The following is a 27788-nucleotide window of genomic DNA, read 5'->3' as shown; positions in this document are numbered from 1 at the left end:
TTATTATCTTTATTTTTAATTATTATTCCACTTATTACCCTGTCCAATTAATTCTCAATTTTCTCCACATCTCTATTCTCTTCTGATCATTACGGTAGTAACTCCTCCTCAACTTCCTCTAATCTAGCATTTACATATATACGTACGCGAATATACACTTGTCGTCCAATACTGGTGAAGAGCTAGGGTTTGAAGAGGGAGAGGGAGAAGAAATGGAGGGAGTGGATCACTTGGCTCACGAGAGGAACAAGTCCGAGTTCGATGTAGATGCTATGAAGATCGTTTGGGCTGGTTCTCCTCATGCCTTCGATGTCTCCGATCGAATTTCCAAGCTCGTCGCCAGCGATCCTGTGACTCTCTCCCTTTCTCTCTCTCATGATTTGTTTATCTTTGTGATTTGATTTGTTTTGTGTGTATTGACGGCGTTCCTCAAATTAGGGCAAATTGTATTTTGTTGTCTTAATCACTACCCTTGAACTTGCTATTTGATGACTTGGTAGTGGTAGTTTGATATCTTGTCAGTTCGGTGAATTCTTCTGATTCAGAGCGTGTTTTGAGTTAGTTTCGAATGCTGTTGGGTGAATTATATATCTATATTACAATCAGGTTTATAATTGGATGGTTTGTTACAATCTCCATGCCATTTTGTTTGCTATGTATGGGGAAGTCTAGGGGTTCAAATGAGCCGAGCCGAGCTTTGGAGGGTTCAAGCTTAGCTGGTTTCTAAATGTGCCGAGCCCTTACCAAAGAATGCAAAAATTTTGAGGGGTAATTTGTGAAAACTTAACGACTTTTTTGTTGACTTTTCAACAATGTTCTAAATGGCGCTTGGCGGTAGTAGCGCGGAGACCCACCTCCAAGCGCCAGGTGGCGCCAAGCAATTCGGCAGAATTTTTTATTTTTTATTTAACAACCATTATCCAATCAAACTATATTCCATGTATTCATAATGCAAGTTCAAACTTCTACCCTCTTAATGATCCTCTAAGAACCCCACAAGCTACTAATTTGACCAAAACAAAAAACTCTAGAAGGATTAAACATGCAAAGTCCTGATCAAGAGAGAGAGACGAGATAGAACTTAGAAGAGAGAGAGAGAAACGACTCAGACGAGGTCACGAGAGAGAGCGAGAGGGAGAGAGACTGAAGAGAGAGCCGAAAGAGAGCGAGAGAGAGAGAGAGACTGAAGAGAGAACCGAGAGAGAGAGAGAGTGAGAGAGAGACATACTGGCGGGACCGCTGATCGACGACTATGGGACCTCGACGCCTCATTCACTTCTGGGCTCGGGCTCGTTCTTCAGTTCTTGTTCTTCGATCAACTGGAGTGAGTGAGAATGGGTGTGGGATGTAAATGTAATTGTATATATATATATATATATATATATATATATATATATATATATATAGGAATTTTCAAGTGAGGGATCCCTCATTTTGTTAAAATGAGGGACTTTCATTTTCCGATCAAATTTTGAAAATCCGAACCGTTCAATGTGTGCAGAACGTAATTTTAAGGGTCCCCGCGAGAAATCAGCAAAAAAAATGACCGGGAAGGGCGTCATCCGAGCAGTTTTTTTTGAACCGTTCAATGAAAACTGCTCGGATGAAGCCCTTCCCGGTCATTTTTTATGCTGATTTCTCACGGGGACCTGTAAAATCACTTTCTGATCACTTTGAGCGGCTCGGGTCATCGAAATTCAATCGGGAAGGGGAGTCTCGCATTTTAATAAAATGAGGGATCCCTCACCGGAACCTAACTCTCTCTCTCTCTCTCTCTATATATATATATATATATATATATAATATATATATATGATTTTGTAAAAATTACATAATAAGCCTTTTTAGTTTAATACTATACATTTTAGGCCGTCAAAGACGCCGCCGCCGCCGCCGCCAAGGCCGCCAAACACTGCCAAACCTCTTTGGGCGCCAATCAAATGCCAAAGGGTATTGGTGTGGCGGCCGGGCACCTCCAAGGGCCTAGGCGGCTGCCATTTAGAACACTGCTTTTCAAAGAATTCAAAAATTTTGGGATATCCCAAAATGGAAAGGTGAGCAAACAAAATGTGACAGAAGGGAGTATATTGTTATGACCAGTAGCACTTACCATTTAACGGGCAAGTGCTCTTTAAACCAAATCCCAAGGGAGTTGGCCGGTGGTCAAGGCTTGAGATTTAGGATTTTGCTTCCTTCTAAGGTCTTAGGTTCAAAAACTTTCGGGTGCTATCAATTCTCATGGCGTTAATCCATTTGGGGCTTTACCCTAACTTTAATCGGACTCTTCGCTAGTGGACGGTGAGATTTGGTTCCCAGGGATAAGTCGAGGTGTGCTTACCTTGAGTTATCAAAACAAATAAAGTGCTCTTTAAGCCACCAAATGTCTTAGTTTGGTGCTGTAAGATAATTATTTGCTTAGAAAGTTAGGGAACAAATGGTCAGTTATGATTTGGATCTTTTGGATGGGATTAGTTTTTATCCTTTCAGATCCTTAGTTCCAGTTTTTTTTCTTTTTCCAGTGAATTTCTTTAGGCTTTCAGCCATCTGCTTTCTCATATCCCACACCTCTGTGACACTCTTAAAATTGCTGATTTAGAGACTTGATTTTTCAGGTGAATTCGTTTTATGATTCTCTGGTACCGTAAGGTTAATAAATTAACATGAGACAAAGCATGTTATAATCTTGGTTGAGTTTGTGGAGTGGATAAACATGATATTTCTGAACTCATTAGTTGTTCTCATAAAAATGTCAGCCCAAAAGGCTGAAAAGTGCTTTTATTGAAGTCTAACTGAAGTAGACTTCGTTCCTACTATTTGAAAATAGTTGCAAAGTTGTTTTGGTTTGTGTTGGACCTTGTAGACTCTCATGTAATTATATGATAAATAATGTAGAAAAGAGGGCTCAATGTGCAGATGGATAGATAGGTAGATGGATGGATAGACATATGCTTGTTGTTTAGTTGAGGGTTTCAATCAGGGCCTGCTGAAGACAATTGAAGGCCTAGAGCGATAATTCAAAAAGGGCCTTTTCCTATTTTTTCAATAATTTTGATAATTTAAATTTAGTTTTCTACTTTTCTATTTTTTGGGATGTAAAATTACTACCTAGATCTTTGTAGTCTAGTTTTGGAACAAATGATGGTAAATTGGTAGTACATCTAATGCTCTTAATTTCTCTTGAGGCATATTTTTTATTCTTAGTAACAATCACAACAAATGAACACTCTATGTGATGAACAACTTTAAACACAACTTGAATAAAGAAAACGCTTCAATTACAGGACAATAGCACTTGATTTGTCACCTTCGCCGATAAAGATGGAACAAGGATGAGCAATAGTATTTATATGTTATCTTCTACGTGAAGAGAAGCAATTAAAATAAAAACGCAGTTAATACGAACAATGTAGTATGTACAAATCATTCACTTGAATTATACCCATGAACAATTGAAAAAACCATTCAGTTGAAATGTACCCATGAGCAATTGAAAGCAAATTGTTACCTCAAAATATTGATTGAGTAAACCATAATGCCTTGTATTTGAACAAGATACAACTGGTAACATAATGTTGTCGAAAACCTTTTGTGATTTTTACCCCAGGAACAGAGCAGGATAGAGAGACAGAGTGCAGAGAGAGATACTTAGTGGGTTACTATAGAGTCCACCAAAACTCCTCCTCTGGTTTTTGAGAGAGGAGAAAAATGTGTGATTTCTTTTTGTCAAGAAAAAGTATTAGGTGATACTAGTTTGCAATTAAGATTGGATACATAGTTCTTTTGGAAAGAAATACTACCTCACTATGTACTTGGACTTCTTGTTTCCTATTTTGGGCCTTCTTTCCTAATTGCAGAATATATACACACACACCCCTTCTTTTCTCCTATATATACAGATACCCAATAGCTAGTATATAAAAATGTGGGGCCTTCCCAAAATGGAGGCTGAAAGCTTGGGCTTTACCTGGCTAAGGGGAAAGCTGACCCTAATTTCTATCCTGGTACAGCTAGTGAAAGTACTTTAAACAACAAACACTTGGGCATTGCTGCCATTTTTTCTGAAGTCTAGTGGATGCTGTTATGGTTCTTGTAGCCACTTGTGGTTTTGGTATCTAATTTTCATTTTTGTGCATCGTTTGGGGATGTAGGGCTTCCGGAAAGATAACAGATCTACGCTTAGCAGGAAGGAGTTGTTCAAAAATACTCTTAGAAAAGCAGCTTATGCATGGAAAACCATCATCGACCTCCGTCTCTCTGGTATGCCTTCATTTTAGTATGATTTTTTACCATGCTTATTGTATTAGCTGGTCAGAGTTAAGAGATTTTTCAGGTTGTTAGTTTAATCTTGGATTGCATTTCTAATAATTTCAGAAGAAGAGGCGGCTAAGTTGAGGTTTTATGTGGATGAACCTGCTTTCACTGATCTCCACTGGGTACATTTCAACTCCTCATATATCCTTTGTTGTAGTAGATTGTATCAAAGTCTAGTGGAACAATGTTTGATATTCCTTTGGTTTTCCACAGTTCATATAGAAAGCGTGTATTTCAACTTTCAACATTCTCACATACTACTACTGTTCTCTACGTCGTCTTCAGGGAATGTTTATACCTGCTATAAAAGGACAAGGCACTGAAGAGCAGCAGCAGAAATGGTTGCCATTGGCATATAAGATGCAAATTATTGGCTGCTATGCACAAACTGAACTAGGACATGGTTCTAATGTACAAGGTCTTGAAACCACAGCAACATTCGATCCCCAAACGGATGAGTTTATTATTCATAGTCCTACATTGACCTCTAGCAAAGTGAGTAAATGGTTAACAGTTTTCAGTTGTTTCTTCTGGCGAGTTGTTGGTGGTTAACTTTTCATTACTTAAGATGCACATCAACCTCATATGGTCCTTGTGTCATTCATCCTTCTGAGTTCTGATTACCTGTTTGGCTGTTGGTGATTGGTTCTCAGTATCTATCATTGCTACTTGCTAGTGTTATGACCTGGAAAGGTTCCCCTGTTCCCTTTCTTTTTCTCTCTCAAAGTGGTTTTTATAATTCTTGCTTTCATTGTTCTGTACAGTGGTGGCCTGGTGGACTGGGTAAAGTGGCCACACATGCTATTGCTTATGCGCGCCTTATAGTAGGGGGTCGGGAACATGGTGTAAATGGTAACTATAAAGTCTGTCTTTATCATATCGTTGAAATCGGTCTATATAAATTCAGTATAAAACATCAGCCTTTTCTCATGCAAAAGCAGCAAAAATAATAAGACTTCTATCCTTTTTTTTTTTTTTTCCTTTTAGGTTTTATTGTCCAATTACGGAGTTTGGAAGATCACTCTCCTCTTCCGGGCATAACTGTTGGGGATATTGGAATGAAATTTGGTAATGGAGCATACAACACCATGGACAATGGGGTCTTACGATTCGATCATGTGCATATCCCCAGAAATCAGATGTTGATGAGGTGTGCACAGTATACTTGTCTATGCATGCCTTCTGATGCCAAGCTAATTCTAGAACCCTGTATCTTGATAAGGTTTTGGATGTCTATGCTATTGCATTTGCGTCTATAGCATTCATGTTATGGTATGTTATTTGAAAAGCGTTTTTGGTTGTGGGAGCAGGAGTGTGTTGGTGGAAGCTTTATTCACACTCTCTTAAGATGTCATATATTTGAAGTGTCATATCTTTCTGCATACTTATGTTGGCTCATATACTCAGATGTGTATTCCACAATGAAGTAAAAGGTTATCACGACCTATCCAGTCTTTGGCTCTGCCATTTAGACTACAGAGATGCTGAGAATTGTTGTCAATTAACTTTGAAATGATGTAAATATCCTGATAACCTGTGGGCTGTGCTTGGACAGTTTTTTTTTTTTTTTTTTGAGTAGATAGCAAGTCTAAGGTGAAGGTGTTCAACGAAAGAAGCAAATGAAAACCATGTTAGTCTAGCTTTACTTTCTGTATTGGCAAAGAACATCAAGTTTCAAACAATTATTGTGTGATAATGGTGCGGGTGGCATGTGGGTTGATAATGATGGTGATGTACTGTGGTGGTGTTTCTGTTGACAGAGGCTATAATGAGTGCTTCTAGGACTGCTGCGGTAGTAGTACCAGTGCTTCTTTTCTTTTCTTAATTGCTTTTTCAGCCATTAGGTGTTGGGGAGGGGAAGTAGGTTGGTGGGTCCATGGAGTGGCAAGACTGATTTTGTCTATTCACAATGGAGTGCTCTGCGTGGTGGTCCTGTGGGTGCTAATGGCAAGGTTGTTCTTGTGGTACTATCGGTTTTTTGGCAAGGTTGTATTCGAGTATTCAACTGGGGTGGTGGTCATAGAAAAGTAGTTGCTGTGCTGTGGTGGTAGTGAGGAGGTGGTGGCTAGAGAGTTCAGACTACTGGATTACTGGTGGTTGTGTCGTGGTTGTGATATTGCCTCAGTGGATCATGCGGTGCAGGTTGTGGTGGTCTTGGTAGTGGCAGCTATAACAAGGGGCAGGATGGCTGCTGCAGTTGTTGGCTTCCTTTAAGGCCTCAAGTTTAACCCAAATTCTAACCCAAACAGAGGTTGTAATAAACAGCGTACTGTACAAATCTATTTACATAGGTAAAGGCACTGATTGTTTTTGTTTTTATTTTTAAGTAGGAGACTCCTGGTTTGTTGGTCACTTACTGAGCTGAGGGTGCAATAGTAGAGAGGACTGTTCTTAAGCTTTGCAAACCACTGAAATTGAAAGTTGGGTAGTCACAAGCAAATGTAAGTACTACAAATAATTGTGGACTTCAAATATTTAATTCATCCATTTCTACCATATTTTAAGTATTGTCTTGACTCTTGAGTACTGTTGCTGGCTTGAAAGCATTAGTTCCATGGTTAATGGAAGCTGCTTTGATACAAGCTCCTGATTTCTATTTGTTAAGAGGGGAGGAAGTAGATAAACAGGATAGCATACGTATACAAGATTATGTCTGACACATGGTCACCTACACATAGGTGCAATCGCCACCCCACATTTAGCAGCCTTCAATTCTGTGTTAAATATTGAATTTCACTTGCAGTATTTCTTTAAACAATATGATTAGTGGGTGCTTCTACCTAATTTATATTTTGAACATGACAGAAAACTGTTCTGAAGCTTGTTTTGAATGCTTCAGGGTTTCACAGGTCACACGTGAAGGGAAATATAAGCAGTCAGATGTTCCCAGGCAGCTAGTTTATGGTACTATGGTGTATGTCCGACAAACTATTGTAGCAGATGCTTCCTGTGCTTTATCACGTGCAGTTTGTATTGCTACACGGTATAGTGCTGTTCGTAGACAGTTTGGATCACAGAATGGTGGACCTGAAACTCAGGTAGTTGACAAAAGTCTCCATATTACAGCTGTAAAGGAATATAATTTTAGTTTATGTGGAGTTATGCCCTTGCAGTCCTGGAATTCTTAACATCACATCAACCTGTTGTTGATCTTTGGAGGGATCATTACTTCCAGTAATCAATCTAATCTGGTCAATATATTTATTTTCGATAAGCACACATTTCATTTAAAAGCCAAACAAAGATACAAGCTACATGGGCATACCCCTGGCTATACACAAGGTCTCCAACCTACCCCAGAACAAGCTATAACCAGCACAACCTATACATAAGGAAACAACATAGCACCACTGTACGACTCAGAGAGGCTAAACAAAGGAAAAGCAAACTCTACAGCCAAAATCACTCCCTACTCTGCGAAACAGTGGCAGGAATACCCCATTGAAGGCATATATGCTTATTCTGGGCAGATGGAACCACCTTCGACAAAGAACACAAATAATCTCTAAAGCTACCAACAATATTCCTAACCACCAGCTCCTCAGGCATAGCTTTATGCTGGAATACCCTCTGATTCCTCTCAAGCCAGAGGAAATATATAGTAGCAGTGAAAGAACATCTCAGAATCAAACTCCTGAGATTATTTCCAGTAACCCGCTGCTCAAACAATTCGGATACCTCCTGAAGTCACCACGGACTGCTAATCACCCCACTTTTACATCTAACCACATGCCACACATTCCGCGAGAAGGAGCAGGAAAAGAAAAGGTGGGAATGGGTCTGTCTCTGAGTGACACAGACAACATTCAGTATCAACCCTCAATCCCCAGTTGGACAACCCGATACGTCATTTGGAGAGCAAGCCAAGAGGCTCTATATAAAGGAAAGACTAAAACAGTGCTTCCCTCTTCTCCCACCTTGACTGACTTGGTCGACGGAGGGTCGTTGGGCTGACCCCTAATGACTTCTTGCTGGTCGGAAGGAGGAAGATGGACAGAGCGGTTCAGAATGAACTAGAGAACCCATCTAGTCCTGCTGATCCAAATCCGAACACCACAGTCTAGACTCTCCTAGGAATCGTCTATGGGTGGGACATGGACCAGTCTGGCCATTAAGGGTACTAATTTCATAATATGTTTTCAAAGGGATGACGTCCTCGTGCGGTGTCCGTCCAACATTTGTGTTTGGTTTGGACACTGGGACTTGCATAGGATAGGATTATGCCATGTATTATTCAACTACCTTGAAATAATTATTTGGTTATGGAGCAAGCCTCATATTGATGTATGGTACTATGTTCATTTGCTGGTTATGCTTCGTGTTGTCTCTGAAGTCTGAAGAACTGTGCTTAACCTTGATGTGATTATGTTTGTGGCAATGTTCTAAAAGTCGCTCGGTGCTAGTTGGGCGGTCAGCCACCTTTGAGCGATTAATCGAATTAATTGGCGATTAATCGGTGCATATTAATTAGTAATCAGCGATTAATCGTTAATCGGATAGGCCCCGCCAGCTGTTAATCAGTGATTAATCACCGATTAATTCCTTGTTTTTAGAACATTGGTTTGTGGATATGCTCTTGTGCTGTTTGGTAATGATCAGAAACTCTTAATTGTTGCATTAGCTCTGCTTTCAGTAATGCTTTTGCTACCTGGATGCTATTTAGGTGATTGATTACAAAACGCAGCAAAGTAGGCTCTTTCCTTTGCTGGCATCTGCTTATGCTTTCAGATTTATTGGTGAATGGTTGAAATGGTTGTATGCGGATGTGACCCAAAGATTGCAAGCTAATGATTTCTCAACATTGCCTGAGGCTCATGCGTGCACTGCTGGGTTGAAGTCTTTGACTACTACTGCTACTGCTGTAAGTGTTTACTTGATTCATATTACTACCTAGCTCATCGAGCTATTTCTCTGACATGATTCTCCACAATCGCATGATGAATGGAATTTAGTTATTGGAATTGTTAATTGATTGTGTTTATCTGCTCACAACTATTAGTATTTGGCCTCTTAAAAGTTGCTCCTTGCACTTTTAACGTGGCAAAACTGAATGTCCATAATATAATAGACAGTAGAGGTGAATAATTGCCATATGTCGCTCTTATTGGAGAGCTCTGGACACTGAATAGAGACAACTTTCTACATGGCTATGCTAGGACCTTAAGCTTTCACACAAGTATGGTTTAGAACTGGTGTAGCTTCCCCCATATCTGTGATGACCCGAATTTCTACATTGCCTAAAAAATAATAATCTCCAAAACATACAATTGACGAGCCCTAAAATCCTCAAATAATATAAACGACAATGCTCCAAAACTCTCTAAATAAAAAATAATCTTCTAATCTCCAACTCGGCCGCCACTAACTTGCTCCTCGCCTGAAAAATATATAAGGGCCGGGTAGTATGTGCAATATGAGAACAATAAACATGGCTAGCAATAAGAATATGCTCAATAAACATGGATAACAAATCAAATGGAGTCAATCTGAACGACTAGTAGTCTCGCACTTGGCTCATCTCGGTAACATGTCAAGCACCACCCAACTCAAAATTGTGTATGCGCCATGTGGGCTGCATAAAAATACTTTGGACTGCCCATGGGGCAATCAAATCATACTCTTAAGTCTTACTTTGGGACCCGGTGGGTTTGCGCATGCACCAATCTGTTCCATGGCTTCTAGCCAAATGTTCTCTATGTTACGATACAAAAGGTGACAATAACTGAATCAATAAACTTAGAGACTGTTACCCGACCCGACCCGACACGGGTGCAGGATCCATACGGGATTCGTCGGAAGAAGAAGAGACCATGGACAAAGATCATCGTCGTCGTCGGAGCAGATTGTTTCGGCGTTATCGTCGAGCAGATGGTCGCCTTCGGAGGAAGAATCATTGCTGGCGCAAGATAAGTCACTGGAGGAGAGGCTGGTCGAGTTTCATTGTCAGGGTTGAGGAGAGGTTGGTCGAGTTGCAAACTTGCAGTGATGTCGGTGGAGAAGAGAGAAGTGAGAACATATCTATCAAGAACTAGATCTGCTGCGTTTTGTTGTATTTATAATCAAGGTATTTACAATTTCCACACCCCATCTTTTAACTTATGACTTATCTAACAAAAAATTACAAAAAATATATAGTATTTCCCTGAATATAATATAAATAAATAAATAAAAAATACATATCCAAGAAATATATATACTATTTTTTATAACTAATATAAAAATATATAAATATTTAGCGAATCCCCGCACCCGTGTCCAAATTCGGATACATGTCCCCGAATCCTCTAGTTTTAGCTTTTGAGGTGTCCGACCCTTGGATATGTACCCACACCCGCACCCGATTCCCATACCCGAGTCCGAGCAACATAGCTTAGAGATCAAAGGAGCACAAATATGCGATAATCAAAAGGATACTCTTTGCAAAGAGATTTAGCTAGGAATGTATTGCAACACTACCTGGTACATCAATCGTGATCATGGCCGTCAAGTATGTAAATTCCATCTCAAAATCCACCTAGTTAAAGTTGAGCTTACAATTGACCACCTTAGATCCACACCTCCATTTTTTCCCTTCAACTAGCCTACGGCTAATCCCCTATTGTATTAAAAATGGGTTTCTCTCTTTCTTGTGAAATGAAGACATAACAGGTATAGTTTCTCAAAATGATAGTTGGATGCTAATGCTGGCAATTGGAAATGTCAATTGAAAATGGGTGTGGAGGAAAACATGCACGAGCTTTTGATATATAAGAATACTAGTGTCTTGCGCGATGTGCCACGCGCGTTTGTCGCGTTTATGTCGTGCCTGTTGGCTTTTTTTGGTACGCGTAATATTTGTATAACACTTTTTTTTTCTTTTCGAACTGGTTATCTATCTCATGTGTCCATTATTTATAAGTACAATTTTGATTTAATGCCTAATCGTATAATTATATTGCAATTATTGTAGTATAAACATTAATCTATACACAAAAGCAATTAAGTCATTTGACATCTTATCCCATCATATCTACTCTCCAAATCCTCCTCCTCAAAAAATCATCAAAACACCTCGTTACAAATCCACCATTCTTAAGAGGTAGAACCACCATTCTTAACATATCACCCATCATTACATATTCACCCTTAAATCCACCCTCATTACATATCCACCCAAATCAAATCATCCATCTAAACGGGCCATAAGGGTTATTATCTAACCATTTAAATAAACCTCAAATCGTGATTGGGTTTAACAGGTTAGGTTAGAGTTGAGATAATTCTGACATGAACACGAGATGACATGACACGAACATGACACAATGTCCACCCTTAATTCTAATCACACCTCATAATTATTCACTTAAAAACGAAATCTGGTATCAAACATGCCTTAAGTGCCAACCATTCTCAAAACTGCGGGCTCTATCTAAGCAAACAGTCAAAACATCTTTACCATCTAGTAGATGAGACAAGACGAAGAACACCCAAGAACTTAATTAAACTCATTGCAAAAGAACATCCTCTGACAAACTTGTATAACCCCAAAGACGAAAAGAAAGAATATCAATTTGCAAGATATTTTGCTGAATGGAGCTATAGTGAACTCAAAACCAAACTGTCCGAATCTTTGAATATCCCATTTTCTTGCTTACTAAACTTGGTTCTATACCTTTTCCCCTTGTTCGTAACATTTTTCAATGGGTAGAATGCTTTCTACACCCGCAACAAAGGAATAAATACTCCAAGGATATATATTCTGCTCTTGATTTTAGTCAATACATCTTAAAGTCTTAAATGACTACTAACTTTGAACGCACTTTCACCCTCTAGCTAAATCCCGGGATAAAGTGGAGGGAGAGCTATGAAAAAGATGAATGAAGAAAGACAATATGCACAATCACAATACTTTTACAATCTCCTTTAAAAAATATGAGATGTTAGCTTCAGAACTCCTACTTTGCTTTTTCTTCAAATCATCATATTATTTACCACTGCCATGGCATACCTAAAGCCTCTGCTTCATACAACTTGTCTTTGACATTTGTCTCACGGCAAGCCACAAAACAAATGGAGATAAAAGACGTAGCTAACGAAGAGGAAAAGAAGAAGATAAAAAATAAAAAATAAAAAAATGAAGAGGAAAAAAGTGACTGCATTTTTTTGTCACGTTTATGTCATGCCCATTGGCCTTTTTTTTTTTTGTTACGTGTAATATTTGCATAATTCTTGTTTTTTCCTCGAATTGGTTATGTGCCTCTTGTCTAGGCCCTTTGGCATCCAAAGGATTGATGTAACATACAAACAACAGCACAAGGGCCAAGTTAGATATGTAACACAAATGAAGGCTATTACATCAAAAGATAATTATCTCATCTTTACACATGTTCATTTTTTTTTTTTTTTGTGCATCAAAAGTAATTTTGTTGGACTTCCGAAATTGTACAAAGATTAAACGAATTGAAAAAGGAGCAGTACGTATCATGAACTCCACTTCTTTCAAATCTTTTTGCGTGTTTAATTTGAAACCGCAATAGTACTTTTGGTAAAGTATATCCACTCCCTAGACCTCTTTCAAATCTCCATTTAAAACTCAACTTTGAGGCACATAAAAAGGAAAAAAAAGGAATCTTTAGAACTCCATCATGTTCGTTGCAATGGTGAAAAATTGATCACTTGAAGTTGATACAAAAACAGGTGAATGGAGTGAAAACTAGAGGTGTCCTTAAGGGTTATTATCTATGTAACCATTTAAATAAGCCCGAATTCATGATTGGGTTTAACAGGTTAGGTTAGAACTGAGATAATTTTGACACAAATATGGTATGACATGACATGATGCCCACCCAAATTCTAATCACACCTCATTGTTAATCCCTTAAAAACGAAATCCGGTAACAAGCATGCCCTAAGTGCCAACCATTCTCAAAACTGCAGGCTCTACCTAAGCAAACAATCAAAACATCTTTACCATCTAGCAGACGAGACAAGATGAAGAACACCCAAGAACTTAATTGGCTTGTTGCAAAAGAACATCCTCTGACAAACTTGTGTAACCCCAAAGACGAAAAAAAAGAATATCATTTTGCAAGATATTTTGCTGAATGGAGCTATAGTGAACTCAAAACCAAACTGTCTGAATCCTTATATCCCATTTTCTTGCTTGCTAAACTGGGTTCTATACCTTTTCCCCTTGTTCATAACATTTTTCAATGGGTAGGATGCTTTCTACACCCAGCAACAAAGGAAAAAAAATACTCCAAGAATATTCTGCTTTTGATTCTAGCTCAAAGTCTTAAATGGCTGCTCAAACTTTGAACACACTTTCACCCTCTAGCTAAATTCCGGGACAAGGAGGAGGGGGAACTATGAAAAAAATGAATGAAGAAAACAATATGCACAATCACAATACTGTTACAATCTCCTTTGAAAAATATGAGATATTAGCTTCAGAACTCCTAATTTTGCTTTTTCTTTGAATCATCATATCATTCACTACTACCATGGCATCACCAAAGGCCTTTGCTTCATACTACTCATCTTTAACATTTGTCTCACGGCAGGCCACAAAACAACTAATATAAAGACAGATGTATCGAATGGAGATAAAAGACGTAGCTAACGGAGAAGAAAAGAAGTGACTGTGATTAAAGAGATAGAGACGCATAGAAATCGACAAACTCACGGTGAATAGGGAGACAGATAGAGAGGTGTCAAACTCACCCTGAAGAGGGAGACGAATAGAGAGACAAATCAGAGACGATTTCTTACCTTGGATTTGTAGTTCCAAACATGAGAAGAGAAAGTTCAGCCACTAGTAACTTCACATTGTCTTCATTGCTTTCGATATAGCTGGCAAAGTAGAGCAGTCCTTAAATGGCAAAATTGGTTTCGACCAGTTTCTGTTCTTATCGGGCTTCAATAGATTATCAATCACAAGGAGGGCAACTCATTCGCCGAACCTTAAGATAAAACAAAATAATATATACATCTACTACATAAATATAAACATCAAGAACTAGCAAGTATATGGCATTTCTTTTCCTGCCTAGTGTGTAAAGATTCTAATATATCTTCATAAACTTCGCTACCAAATTTTGTTTCTGATCCCATTAGAATAAACAGTTCTGCCATCATCAGTGTTCCAGAGCTGCACAAAGCTCATCCTATAAATCTTCTCTTTGTCCTTTTCCCTCTTCACCTCACTCTTTACATCTTGAACACACTCTCTCTTCAATGGCACGAATTCTTCCAGTATTGGTTCAACATCTCTAGTCCTACAGAACCTACACTGTGTTGATTGCTCCTTCAAAGTTCCAATTACAACAGCATTAAAAATGAACCTAAGAAAATGAAAACAAAATATACCCGCTAATCAAACTTGTCAAACACCCAGAACCTATCTCTAGATTTCACAAACACGGAATATCCCAACATAAAAAAAATTACCAAAACCCATGTCCTGAATTTTGTATCTAAATTGGAATCTTGCAAACAGATTCAGCTTAAAAGGGAAAAAACTAAACCGGTTATGCATCTCACACTCATGACCAAGAAACCATAACCTCCATAAATTTAATCCAATTCATACCTATCCAAACAACTGTTCAAAAACTACATGTATGAGTTTCTGTAAACAAACCACTCATCATGGTTTTTAAAACCACCCCTGAACCAACTAACGGGGTTTGGCTAAAAGGGCCACCCTTGTAGACTCCCATGATGGTCAATCCTTGCCAAGAGCAAAGTTATTTTTCTCTTTTTCTGAAAAGTGCCAAGAGCAAGGATTGGAAAATTCCCCTACGAAAGGGGTTACTTATTTAGTTGTTTGATCCCTTAGTGAGATAACAGTTGGGTTTAGTATGATTTTTTCGGCCTTGGAGAAGTTTTGATTGTTACAACGAAACAAAGAAGTTTCGATTGTTACAACAAGGCTCGACGCTGATATTCACTCATCTGCAATAGGGACCACTTGTTAAAGCATAACAGAACTCGTCACTAATTACATAACAGTTATGTCAATATTACATATTTTTAGAGACCAATGGATATGCTAGCTAGATGTTTTTTAAAACTGCCTCTAGCAGTGCTTCAGTTCAGGTTTCCTTTTTGGACCCGGTGACATCTTTTGCATTTTGCGCTGGTTCTTTAGCGTTGCCAAAAATAGGGAAAATGGTCGAAACAGAAGTAACCCTCTCAAGTTCGGGAGTTGTGCTTGCTTCTTCTTCAACCCCGATCACTTTGTCCATGCTTCTACCCTCCATTGCAATATCTCAAACCGCTGCTCTATTTAGAACATCGCAACAGTTTCAGGAAGAAACTCACAAGGAGGCTCCAGCTCAAGATTTATCAACCTAAAGCCTTTTCCTCTACCACCTGCAGTTTAAACCGGGCTCGTACCAACTGCACAAAACAAATGAATGAACACGTTACCACTTTCATGAAAGTATGCGGGTTGAATAGTATGACTACACGGGGTAGTTATAATCCTTTCCTCCTTGGTTTGTGAAAAAATCCAATGCATGTCATGTTAAAATGAATTAAAAAACATACCTTTCCATCCCGTACTTCAGATGCACATGTGGTTAAGGGACACTTTTAATCCGAATCTTCCATCGAATTCAACAGAAAATAACTCAATATGATACGTTAACTTTGGAAAATGAAGCATTTACATACGCAACCGCAGATCTAACAAAGCAAGATAAGAGACAACGAGGTAATTATCTATTTACCTACAAAGAAGACAGGAAAATAATTGAGAACTTCAAACGTCGAATTCTCATTCCAGACAATGTTTCCAATCACTTCTTCACACTGGCTTCCATTGGCCTTAAAGAATTCCATAACAAGGTATCATTAACCAATAGTAAAATAATCACAAAAAAAGACCAAACAGAACCAAATCAATTATAATGCAGAGCTAGCCTAGGATCTAAAATCTTCACATTCGGAAATCAGCTTCCTTATCCAGCCATCATTTCGATTTCCAGCTCTGATCGAAGCTGGGCTTAAGTACGTCCTCTCCAAATAGCCATCAACATCAGTTACCTGTAAGATTAGGAATCGACAATTTGGGCACAATCTATTTTTTTTTTGTTACATTCTTCAAATTCGTAGCCAAGTAGTGGGTTGTTTAATTTTGTTTCAAAACTTGATAGGTTCAAAGACGTATTCAACTTAGTTTGTCCATGTAATAAGTCAATTTTGAACGAACTTTCACGAGCCGAGATTTCGTTTGTTCAACAACCCTAACCTTTAAAAAAAATATAAAATATTTTTCAGTAAATAAGAAAAGATTACTACCTCAATAATGTTCCCAACAAAAAAGGGAAGCTGCTTGTTCGGATCGAACTTCTCCTGATTCTCCTTTATCTTCTCCTTAAACAAATCAAGTTCAAGGTTCGTTCTTTACAACTCTTTCTTCACACCAAAGCAAAAAAAAAAAAAAAAAAAATCATAGCATATTTCAATTTTCGAAGAATACCGAATCGAGCGACTATTACTATTAGCATCAGAACATGGACCACCAAAGCCATCAGGAATAAATTGAGCGCAATGTAAGAAACACGGGAAAGGAGAACAGACCCTCACCTCGTCAAACCAGAAAGCTTTTCATGCAAATCCCTTGTGACTGAAACAGATGTTGTGAGTTAATGGATCAACAATCTTGTTTTGAAAGAGGTACATCTCGCGCACACAACAAACAAAAGGACTGCGTAAATCCATCAGCCTGCAAAACAATTAAACGATTCATCACTCAATAGACCAAAAGTTTTTCATGGATAACGCGCGAGCATACAACACAGGAATATGTATACATAAGAAGATAACAAATACTACTAATCACAGTAGGGAAAATAAATATTTAGAAGTTAGTGTAAACCAGTGTCGCGGTGTGTTGCACAACCAAAAATCTTCTTAAGAGTGTATATTCAAACACCCATAATTTGCCGAATTAGATATTTCCATGGGATATCAGACACCACCAAGTTCATGGGATATCAGACACCACCAAATTCAACAGGAAACAAGGAGAATGATCTTATTACCAGAGAATAATGAGGAGACTGATTTTCCATTAAACATTCCAACGAATCCCAGCGACCTTGAACTTACATTAGTTTTAGAGCTGTCAATAGTCTCATATTTCCTATTTTTTTGTTGGAAATGTCCTATACTAACACATTATTTTATCATGACTGTCTAAGTTAATGCTCCCATCATTTTATTTTCTTTTCCATCCAACCCTTGATTGGATTCCCCTCCCCCTCTCCCCCACTTGATGTACCCTTGTCAAGTGTTCTTAATAAAACTTGTGTTGCCTATACAAAAAAAAAGTTAATGCTCCTTTTTTTTTTTAAATCAAACTCCACTTAAATTATTTTCAGTAGTAATTCAAGTTCACAAAGTTTCATGTCAATAAAAAAATATACAGAGCTGAACAGAAAACACCTCTAACAATCACAACTAAATTCAACATCACTTACCCGACGGAAGACCAAGCCAATCCCAACGAAAAGAACTTCGTATGTGCCTCAATCACACCCGGTTATCATCCAGCTCAACACTACTACTCACCAATCCAAACAAAGCCAAAGCCAGCCAGAAAGCTACTACTACTACTACCTTTCCAGTCAGTCGGATGAAGCCATAGGAAGAAGGGAATCAAGCCCCATAGCAAATTCAATGAAACAAACAAAACACAGAACTAAAGAAAGCTATGGTAAAAACACCCGTCCCTCCATTGGTATTTATAGAATATATCGCTCACAATGGGGTTGGATTTAAGGCAACACCACCACGTGGTTGTTTGTAGTTGCATTTACCACTTATGGTTGAAAATAGTTACATTAAAATGAGACACCAAAGTCTCCTTCTACACCTCCACAACCACCATGGCATTGTAGTTGTTTTTGTAGTATTAAGATCAAAGAATATCATTAAAATCAAACACCAAATTTTGACCAACTCAACCACGGCACTCAACCATGGCAATGATAGTGAGAGATGAAGGGAAAACTCAAAACTATCCCTGCAACAATGGCCATAAGTAGACAAAATACAATACAAAAAATGGGACATAGAGGGAATTCATCAAAAGTCCGAAAACCCTCTAAAGTAATCTTTAAAAAACAGGTAAATAGACTTAGTTTATCCCTGGAAAAAGGCTAGGTGTACCAAATTGAGGGATGTGATTGGAAAAATTGGGGAAAGTTGTCCTTTGGATTCCTTGTTCTCATATGTCCATCGGCAGATGGATACAAGGCTTGGCTTCATTAATTTGATAGGTCAAGGGGGGCATGCCTCTAGCACTGCCTCAACTACTTTCTAATCTAAATATAAATGTGCTGACTAATCTTTTGTCCCTCTTGAAACAAATATATCCACACAATCAAAACTATGCACACCTTCATTCTCGTTTTTTTGTTCGGAAAGAAAAATACGGGTGTTTCAATGTCCAAGTATCTTCCCACCACAGGGTTCTAAATATCGGCCAGTACTTATTGTATCGGCTGTTATGCAAGTTATTTTTGCAATTCTGATGTTATTTAACAATGTATCTGCTTAAACTGTTCGGCATCACGCTATTTATGGCTCTCTCTAGTGCTCTTATGTATCCTGATATTGCGATTTGGAATTGAATTCCCAATACATTTCTAGAAGATACTATAGGAAGAGAAGTCTTACTCTGGAATGGGAAGTTTGGTTTCTCATTCTGGACCCTTCCCTCCATAGGACTTGATTGTGATCAATGTTCTAAAAATCGCTTGGCGCTAGTCGGGCGGGAAAGGGGAGCCTAGCGCCTAGGCGCCGACTAGTCGGCCACCAAGCACCTAGGCGGAGACTAGGCGCCCGACTAGTTGGCTATCTAATCTAGACGTCGGACCACCGCCTAGCGCCTAGGCGGCTGCCTTTTAGAACACTGATTGTGATGCCTGTAGCTTAGACTTGTATTAAGACACAACTTATGTTGACATTCACGCAACTAACCTATTATATGAAGATTTTTCATTCTTTTAATTTGTGTGAGAGATGCCCACTTACAATTATCGAATCAAAAGCAATAACCGAGGATGTGTTCACTGATTTACGATGTTTGACGCCTTCACTTTACTTTTCTTTTTGCCTTTTTAAATTGCCTGTGAGAGAGACAATTATCTATTCCTCCACGTTCAACACATATCTTTACCTGTGCTCTGCTCCCCAAGTGGGCAAAATGACAAGTATTAGAATCATCGGGCAGGTGGTGAGGTTCAAGAATGAAAGCTATGATCGGATAGGGAATTTCATTTCTTTGTTCTACGAAAGGTGATGACAAATTGTACTCGCTAAAGTGTGTTTTTTTTTCTTCTAAAAATTGCTCAAGCGTGTATTTTGATTTTGTGCACCTAAGTTGTATATATCAATGTGTATCTAATTTTACAACAGTTATGTGACAAGTATAAACTATTATTGAGTTTCATGGAATGGTGCTCAACTGCTTACCACTCATTATTTTTGCAGGATGGCATCGAAGAGTGCCGAAAATTATGTGGCGGGCATGGATACCTTTGCAGCAGTGGGCTTCCAGAATTATTTGCTGTTTATGTCCCTGCCTGTACATATGAAGGAGACAATACCGTGCTGCTTCTACAGGTCCGTGATATGAGTTGTTAATATTCTTGAATCTGAACCTTGTTTACGAGTATTCATGTCTGTATTCAAACCTTGCTTTCTGAATCTTAACCTTACACGTCTTCATCCAGGATTTTTGTTTGTGGAATTGAAATTTTGATCTTAAATTTGCATTTTGCATCTTTGAATGAAGTATGCACTTTGATTGAGATGTTTGGATTCGTCTTCATCCAGGACTTTCGTTTGTGGAATTGAAATTTTGATCTTAAATTTGGCATTTTGCATCTTTGGATAAAGTATGCACTTTGATTGAGATGTTTGGATTCGTCTTCATCCAGGACTTTCATTTGTGGAATTGAAATTTTGATCTTAAATTTGGAATTTTGCATCTTTGGATAAAGTATGCACTTTGATTGAGATGTCTGAATCCAATCTGCATGGATTAAACATGTTATGTATTGGATGGTATGCATCATCTTGTAAATTTATCCTTCTGTATTTTTAAATTCCACTTTTTTAAAGTTGAAGACTTTGATGGCTCCAAGCTCCATCACAAAGATCAAACCCAAATCTTATGTGATTATGAATTCTTATTGTTTAATTGCGTATTATTTGAGAAAATGGACATGAACTATTTTGCCTCATGCACTGACTGTATCTTCTCACGAGTTCAAGCATTTTATCAACTGTTGTTTTAGGGCATTAGATAGCTTGATACCAAACCAAACCGAGCCTTGTGTCCCAATCAATTGGGATCGGCTACATGAATTCTATGTTCCCATTGAGCTCTGTCCAGGCCTACTTGTTCACTTAGATTTAGTAAGCCCAAATCCTTTCGTATCACGACATCCAATGTCTATTTAGGTTTTCTATTCCCATAGCCCTACTATCCACTACTATCATGGCACTCTTCTTGACTACTGCGTCTGCAGGCCTACGGTTAATATGTCCAAATCACCTTAATCTATTTTTTCTCAATTTATCTTGTATAGGTACAACTCCTATCATCTCACGGATAGTTTCGTTTCTAATTCTGTTTCTCCTAATCTTGCCACACATCCACCTCAACATCCTCAGCTACACTCATCTTATTCACTTGATGTTTTTTGATAGGCAACACTCTGTGCCGTATAGCATCGTTGGTCATATAGCAATTCTATAAAATTTCCCTTTGAATTTTGTAGCTATCCTTAGATCACACAATACACGAGAAGCGGCTCTCTACTTGAGCCACCTAACTTGGATCCTATGGGTTGCATCGTCCGTAATCTCTCCATCCTTGCTAATAATTGATCCTAAATACTTAAAATGCTCACTTTTTGGTAGCTCCTGTATCCTCACTTCTTCTGCTTGGGCACTTCTATTGTCACTAAACTTACAGTGCATATACTTAGTTTTACTCCTACTTATCCTTAATCCTTTGGACTCTAGTGCTTCTCTCCAAATTTCTAATTTAGCACTAACCTCCCTTGTAGTTTCATCCACTAAGACAATATCATCTGCAAACACATACACCACGGAATATGATCCTAAATATGTCAAGTCAACTCATCCATAACTAGATAGCTAGATGATGGCTAGTTTCAATCTCCCATGTTGACTAAATAAGTTAGCACGTGGTCGTTATATGTGGTTTGAATGTAGCTGGATTATTCCATCACAGTGAGTTAGGGAGGCCCAGGTTTCTAGTAAAGCAGTTGAACCATATTCTAGTGCTGCCATTATCTGCTCATGTACTTTTCTTGTGTAGGTTGCAAGGTTTCTCATGAAGACTGTTTCTCAGCTGGGGTCCAGCAAGAAACCAGTCGGTACAATAGCTTATATGACTCGAGTCGAGCATTTAATGAAATGTCGTTGCGGTGTTCAAAGAGGTATGCTGCCCAATGCAACCAAAGCATGAGAATTTCCATGTAACTGTTTTTTTTCCCCTCGAGATTATGAAATTGCAACTTTATCATTCTTAAGTGTGACATGAGTATATTTTTTCTGTCATGCATTAAGATTCTCCATAGTTGTTAGAATCCCACGATTCACGATTCTATTCAGTATGACTCTATAGGTGAATCAAGGTTTATATAAAATCGGTGGTGAATTGTACAATTTACGATTCTATTCGTGATTCACGGCAAAACGATACGAATCTATAGGTGAATCGAGGTTTATCACAATTGTTGCATTCGACTAATATGAAACCACTTTTGTAGTTTTGCCTTAATTTCTCGTATAAAAAAGCAAGAATAAGATCACAACTATTAAGGCTAATCTTTCATATTTATAACGAATCTTTGACATCTACATGCACATATACATTTCACAAGTGTATTTCCTATTAGACTCGTGGACCATGTGATTATCAATTAATAATAGAAAACGAACTTTAATATTGATCTAAGCTTAAAAAATTTCAATTTTTGAAATTTGGACCGAATCATTACGATTCACGATTCAAAAAAGGTTCAATCTGATTCTCGATTTGACAACTTTGAACCTGGCTTTTTACTTGGCATTCTGTTTTCTTTGATTACATGCAGCTGAGGATTGGCTAAAGCCTAGTGCACTATTGGAAGCATTTGAGGCAAGAGCTGCTAGAATGTCTGTTGCCTGTGCTCAAAATTTAAGCAACTTTGACAACCCAGAAGAAGGTATTTCAAGATGTTATAAGATTTAAATCTTCTACATACCTACATCTGCTGTTACTTTGAAGAGTCATCATGGAGGAACATTGGCGCGGGAATGATGGGAGCAACTGAGGCTGTCTACTTTATTAGTCGTAGGGAATATTTAAAATCTTTAGATGCTTTCATCTTACCGCCAGGGGCTGTTGCCTAGTGGTAAATGGCTTACTCCCAAGTGGTTTGGGTGGTCCAGGGTTCAAGTCACACGGTCGATGCACACTCGAACCTTGCTCTCCTGGGAAGCCCTGCTATGATCCACTAGCTCTTGGTGGAATGGTAGAAACCGGTGGACGATTTGTTCCTTGCGGGGCCTGCTGCATTTTTTAGAGTCCGTATGGTAACGCCCATGGGGGTTTGCTATTGCCATAGCTGGTCATCCCTTGAACCCTATTGCTAAGCAAAAAAAAAAAGAGACAGAAAAAGATGCTTTCATTGTTAGTTATCTTCTTTGGATCGACATTGTCTGATGTTTCCTCCTCAGGCTTTGCGGAACTCTCAGCTGATTTGGTGGAAGCAGCAGTTGCGCACTGCCAATTAATTGTTGTTTCCAAGTGAGCAGCTTTTACTCTCTTCCTAATTGGTATTCACCACAGGTTCCGAGAATTCAAATCCTTAATTCATATATCTCCAATAGAGTTGAATGCCCAAGGAAAATTGTTGCATTCAATCTTTGTTGACCTTCCTATATTTTCTGTGTAAGAAATTTTAATCTCATTCAGGTTCATTGAGAAACTGCAGCAAGAAATCCCTGGAAAGGAAGTCAAGCAACAGTTAGAGGTGCTCTGTAACATTTACGCACTCTTTCTTCTTCACAAGCATCAAGGTGATTTTCTCTTGACTGGCTGCATCACCCCCAAACATGCTGCGCTTGCAAATGATGAGCTCAGATCTCTCTATTCCCAGGTGTGTCCTGAATACTCGATCACCTTTCTATGACCCAATACTTAACCTTTTGTGTTACATGGACTTGGGAATGGGAATGGGAATGGGTGTGGGCTAAGAAGCACTGATATGGATACAAGAGACAACAATTCTAAATAAATGGTGAAATAGACATGATGGGGGACACGGCATAAATGATGTATTATGTATATAGCAGGATAGGAATTTAGTTACTATTCATATGAACATTCCATCCGGAAATAACCGAAACTAATGGTATCTTTACAATTTTTAGGTCCGTTTGATGAGAGTGTAAGTATAGAAAATACAAGAAAGAGAAAAAAAATTATACTTTTTTGGTGTTTGATTAGCCTGAAAATAGTAGAAAGTGCTAGAAAGTGAATTTTGTTGCAAAAAACAAGGAAATTTTATTTTCTTGAGAAAGTTGCCACCTCTTATGGCATTTCTTATTATGCCCATAACATTTCCTTTCCTATCATGATTAATATTATATATTAAGGGCAACTTAGTACTCTTATGTATAGGAGTATCTTGCAAGATTCTTGTAAAAACTTTCAATTTAATCAAACTCATAGCAAAAAAATAAATTTTCTTTTCTTTTCTTTCACTTCACTCTCTCATTTTCACTTTCCATGATGATTTTCTTTTTAATCAAACGGACCCTTATTGTTTCCTTTTTAAATGATACAAGTTCAACGAGGGTTTTATTTGATCATAATTCTTTATTTTTTGGAAAATCATACCTGAAATAAGCTTTCGACCTTATAAAGTGATTCGCATCATATTTTCATCCGTGTTTAAATTGAGATGCTAGTGTCCCCGGTGTGTCCCCTAATTAAAAACAATGAAGTTTATGGGACACGCCACCATTTGGGTTACATGGGCTTGGGTATGGGTGCGTGTCCGCTTAGGTGTCTTAATGTCGGTTTCATCTCATTTTCATAGAGATGGAGTTCCTCCAAAATATCAAAAGCTGTTATTAATATCTCTCACATTCACTTGGAAAGTGTCCACAAGGTGTCGTAGACCGTTTCATGCCTCATAGGAGAGCTTTATGTTGTGTTTTTCCGTAAACTTGAATACTAAGTTTCCTGGCGCCAGCAAAAATGTCGGGTACCCTTAGTGAAGTGTCACGTGTTTTGCTTCATAGTCATACATTTGAAAGAGTCCATATGACATTTCCTTAGCTGCTTCTCTTTCAACCCTGCTGGAACAAATCTACCAATTTGCTTAGCAGCTTCAAATTCTTGTTTCTGATTTTAGGTTCGTCCAAACGCAATTGCTCTTGTTGATGCATTTAACTACACTGACCACTACCTTGGCTCGATCCTTGGATGCTACGATGGAAACGTATATCCGAAACTCTACGAAGCAGCATGGAAAGATCCTCTAAATGAATCGGTTGTGCCTGACGGCTACCACCAATACATACGGCCTTTACTAAAACAAGAGATCCGCACTGCCAGACTCTAACAGAACTCTCTGGTTATGAATTTGAATGGGAAATGCTCATTATGTTCCCTAATGCTAATAAAGCCAAACCTATTTGGTGACCCTCCAGATAGCCACGGTTTGAAGTTGGCTGTTGTGAGGATTTTTTTCCTATGTAAAACTTATTAATCATGTACTTTGGGACAAATTAGTCTGCTTCTGTGCGTAAGATTGACGTTGATTTATTGAACTGTGCGGAATTGTTTGCCCCTGAAAGAGGGAAACAAATTGTGTGAATCACAACAGGATATGAATAAACTTGGAGGATTTAGCACCAATACTTGGCTCGTGAGCGAAAAGGCGACTTGGCATCCTTTTACACTGTCAACGCCATTTTTGTGTGTGTCTACAAGGCAAGAAATTTATCTACCGTAATCTTGGAGGTGGGGTGGGTGGGGTTTGAAACCACCACCCAAGTGCATGGAAGTACATGGTGCTTATCATTCGGCAACCACTCAACTTGCCTGTTAACTCCATTTTGATCGACAAGTATTGGATTGGCCTCTTTATTTTTATTGTGCTAATTAAAAGCGTTTTCTTCAGAAAATTGGACTAAAAGAAAGAAAGTATTTAGCAGGAGAATGGTCCATGGTCTTGTGTGAGAAATTCTAAGGAAAATGCTTACTCCGTAACTTTTACTATCGGAGCAACTAAACATAATGATGTGTTGACCGAAAAGAATACAAGCAAAATGATGAAATGTTTATCCTGATAAACGTGTATTGTTTTTCTTTTAATTTTTCCAACTCGTCCTAAAAAGGAAAGCCTAATCTAAATTAGGGTCATAGATTAAGATATTGATGCTGTAATTTTATTTTTGTTTGTTTGTTTGTTTGTAGTGTGTTCATTTAATCCGTGTAATCTAACCCTTCTTTGGTGCGTTACCAGGAATATGGAAATTCCTGTTGTCCCTTTTCCCGTTTCTCCTTCAAAAGACTTTACTTTTGAAACATTTTTTGGGGGGTAAATTTCACCAACACCTCCTAAGGTTTGCCTTATGTAAAAAATCTCCCTCCGCCTGTGAGAAATGATTCTCCCCTCCTGATGTTTGCAAATCCCATTCGTTACTTGGCCGTCAAGTCAACGAACAAAATCTAATGATATTTCTGAAATTTACAAAATATCAATTCCAACCCTCAATAACCTTTTATTAGTACCCTTCTCTCTTTCTCTTCCATCTCTCCCACCACCCACCATCTTCACCGTAATCATCAATTATCTGTTCTTAAAGTTTTTAATAGAAGTTGATTATCTTTTAAAATTTACAAATTAGCAAAAAATAAGTCTTTACTTTCTATCCTTGTATATCCAAAGTCTCTTAAAATGTATTTTTATAGACACTCTATTTTTGGACCACCATATTGTTGTGAAACGATTCCCATAACCCAATAATAACGCGTATAGATTAGACAACAAAACAAACCGCAAACATTTCTCTAAGGTTTAGCAGCATATCGTAAGTAGTTAACATAGCCCGATGCTGATATTACAATATATTCGACATAGAAGCCAAAATAAAACACCGCGTCATCTCATCAGTCTTAACCCAATCTTTACAAGACTTTGCTTTCTGTTTTATGGCATGCTCATCAAGTCTAGGAGGGCACACTACAGACAGCACAAATTTGTGCCCCAAACACAATATCCAAGTTTCTTTTCCAGACAATATAATTTAGTCCAGTAAGTTTGTTTTCTTTGTGAATATTGACAAGTAGATTGAAAGAGATTTTTGAATTTGAGAATCACACAACATAACAACAATTATGAAAGGCAATAAAAACTTTGAATTTCATTTTAATATTGGTTCACTCAACTATATGTTAAAAGAAAAAGATTGGCAACCCTACACATCGTGAAGAGCATGCCTCGATGGGAAGGTCCTCTACTTCTTCATCATTCGTGTAAATAGGTACAACCTTTTAATTTTACTATCTAGACACTAGACCATGCCAAGCAAAATTAAATAGCCAATATAGCTTCGGTCCTATAAATAATAGCAATGACTTAGATATGGAGGATGTTATTATTTTATAGCTAAGTGTATATCATTACCTAGCTTTAAACCCATTGTTTCGTTATAAACCACCTCAGATGGAGAGGTAATCCATACAACAATTATCATAGAGCTATCCCTTCAGGAAGTTTGTACCGATGATGCCACAATTAATTTTGTCCGATAGGGAGGAAAGTTCTAAAACCATCACCCAAAATTATTTATATCACCTACAAACTAGTAATGGAGATCATGGGATTTATCCAAAATAAATTCCCTCTCCCACTTAGTTATTTAAAAAAATTGTAAGGGTTATCAAAATTTTCGAGTTTGCAAAAACTGTGATCTAGGTCAAAGGAAAAATATTACCATGTTGTCTCAATATGGTAAACTATCACATAAGTAAACAATATAGAAACACAAATAATAAAGAAACACAAGATAAAAGAATTCAACTATTATGGTCAAAGATGTAATCCTTAAATGATAAGGAATCCTTCTATAACTTGAAATCCTTCAGTAATACTTGTGTGAAAGACTTAGATACTTTGAATCAATCAAGGAAACCAAAATCCAATTGTGTTTAGACAAGAAAAATCGGATTTGATACATTCCCGCGTAAATTGCACAGCTTTCAGTATTTTGGCCATATCTTCCTCATCCGACCCCCAATTGAAGTGATTCAAATTGGGTTGAATTTGAAATTCATTTATTTACAACTTTTTTGAAGAACAGATTTTCTAATTCCAAACACTAGGTCGAAATACCCCTGCAATCATTTGGAAAAAATCTATTGCGAGTCAAAATTCCTTTATCTT

At 38.0% G+C, this 27788-nt stretch overlaps 1 protein-coding gene and 1 long non-coding RNA gene across 2 annotated transcripts; one reads left to right on the top strand and one right to left on the bottom strand.

Moving 5' to 3' along the window:
• The first annotated feature begins 49 nt into the window (after positions 1–49).
• On the top strand, positions 50–25255 carry LOC131312337 (peroxisomal acyl-coenzyme A oxidase 1-like). Its single transcript, XM_058340039.1, has 14 exons — positions 50–350; positions 4149–4257; positions 4372–4433; positions 4597–4806; positions 5076–5163; positions 5299–5461; positions 7151–7349; positions 8975–9172; positions 19798–19929; positions 21659–21779; positions 22440–22550; positions 23065–23134; positions 23303–23486; positions 24750–25255. Exons 1-14 carry the CDS (start codon positions 213–215, stop codon positions 24957–24959), a joined length of 1995 nt encoding a protein of 664 aa, XP_058196022.1. The 5' UTR covers positions 50–212; the 3' UTR covers positions 24960–25255.
• On the bottom strand, positions 15377–18547 carry LOC131312338 (uncharacterized). The gene is made up of 3 exons (XR_009195843.1): positions 17781–18547; positions 16885–17023; positions 15377–16341 (listed from the first exon to the last, which is right to left on the bottom strand). It is a non-coding gene; the product is annotated as an uncharacterized LOC131312338 (long non-coding RNA).
• Positions 25256–27788: the final 2533 nt, after the last annotated feature.

This window comes from Rhododendron vialii, chromosome 13a (assembly GCF_030253575.1).
Source record: "Rhododendron vialii isolate Sample 1 chromosome 13a, ASM3025357v1".
Taxonomy (NCBI): domain Eukaryota; kingdom Viridiplantae; phylum Streptophyta; class Magnoliopsida; order Ericales; family Ericaceae; genus Rhododendron; species Rhododendron vialii.
Note: the sequence above shows the minus strand (reverse complement) of the source record. Positions and strands in the feature narration are given on the sequence as shown.

Coding starts and splice junctions, on each gene's coding strand:
- LOC131312337 (XM_058340039.1), top strand. CDS start 213: ATGGAGGGAGTGGATCACTTGGCTCACGAGAGGAACAAGTCCGAGTTC. Junction 4,258..4,371: donor CATCGACCTCCGTCTCTCTG/GTATGCCTTCAT, acceptor TAATAATTTCAG/AAGAAGAGGCGGCTAAGTTG. Junction 5,462..7,150: donor AGAAATCAGATGTTGATGAG/GTGTGCACAGTA, acceptor TGAATGCTTCAG/GGTTTCACAGGTCACACGTG.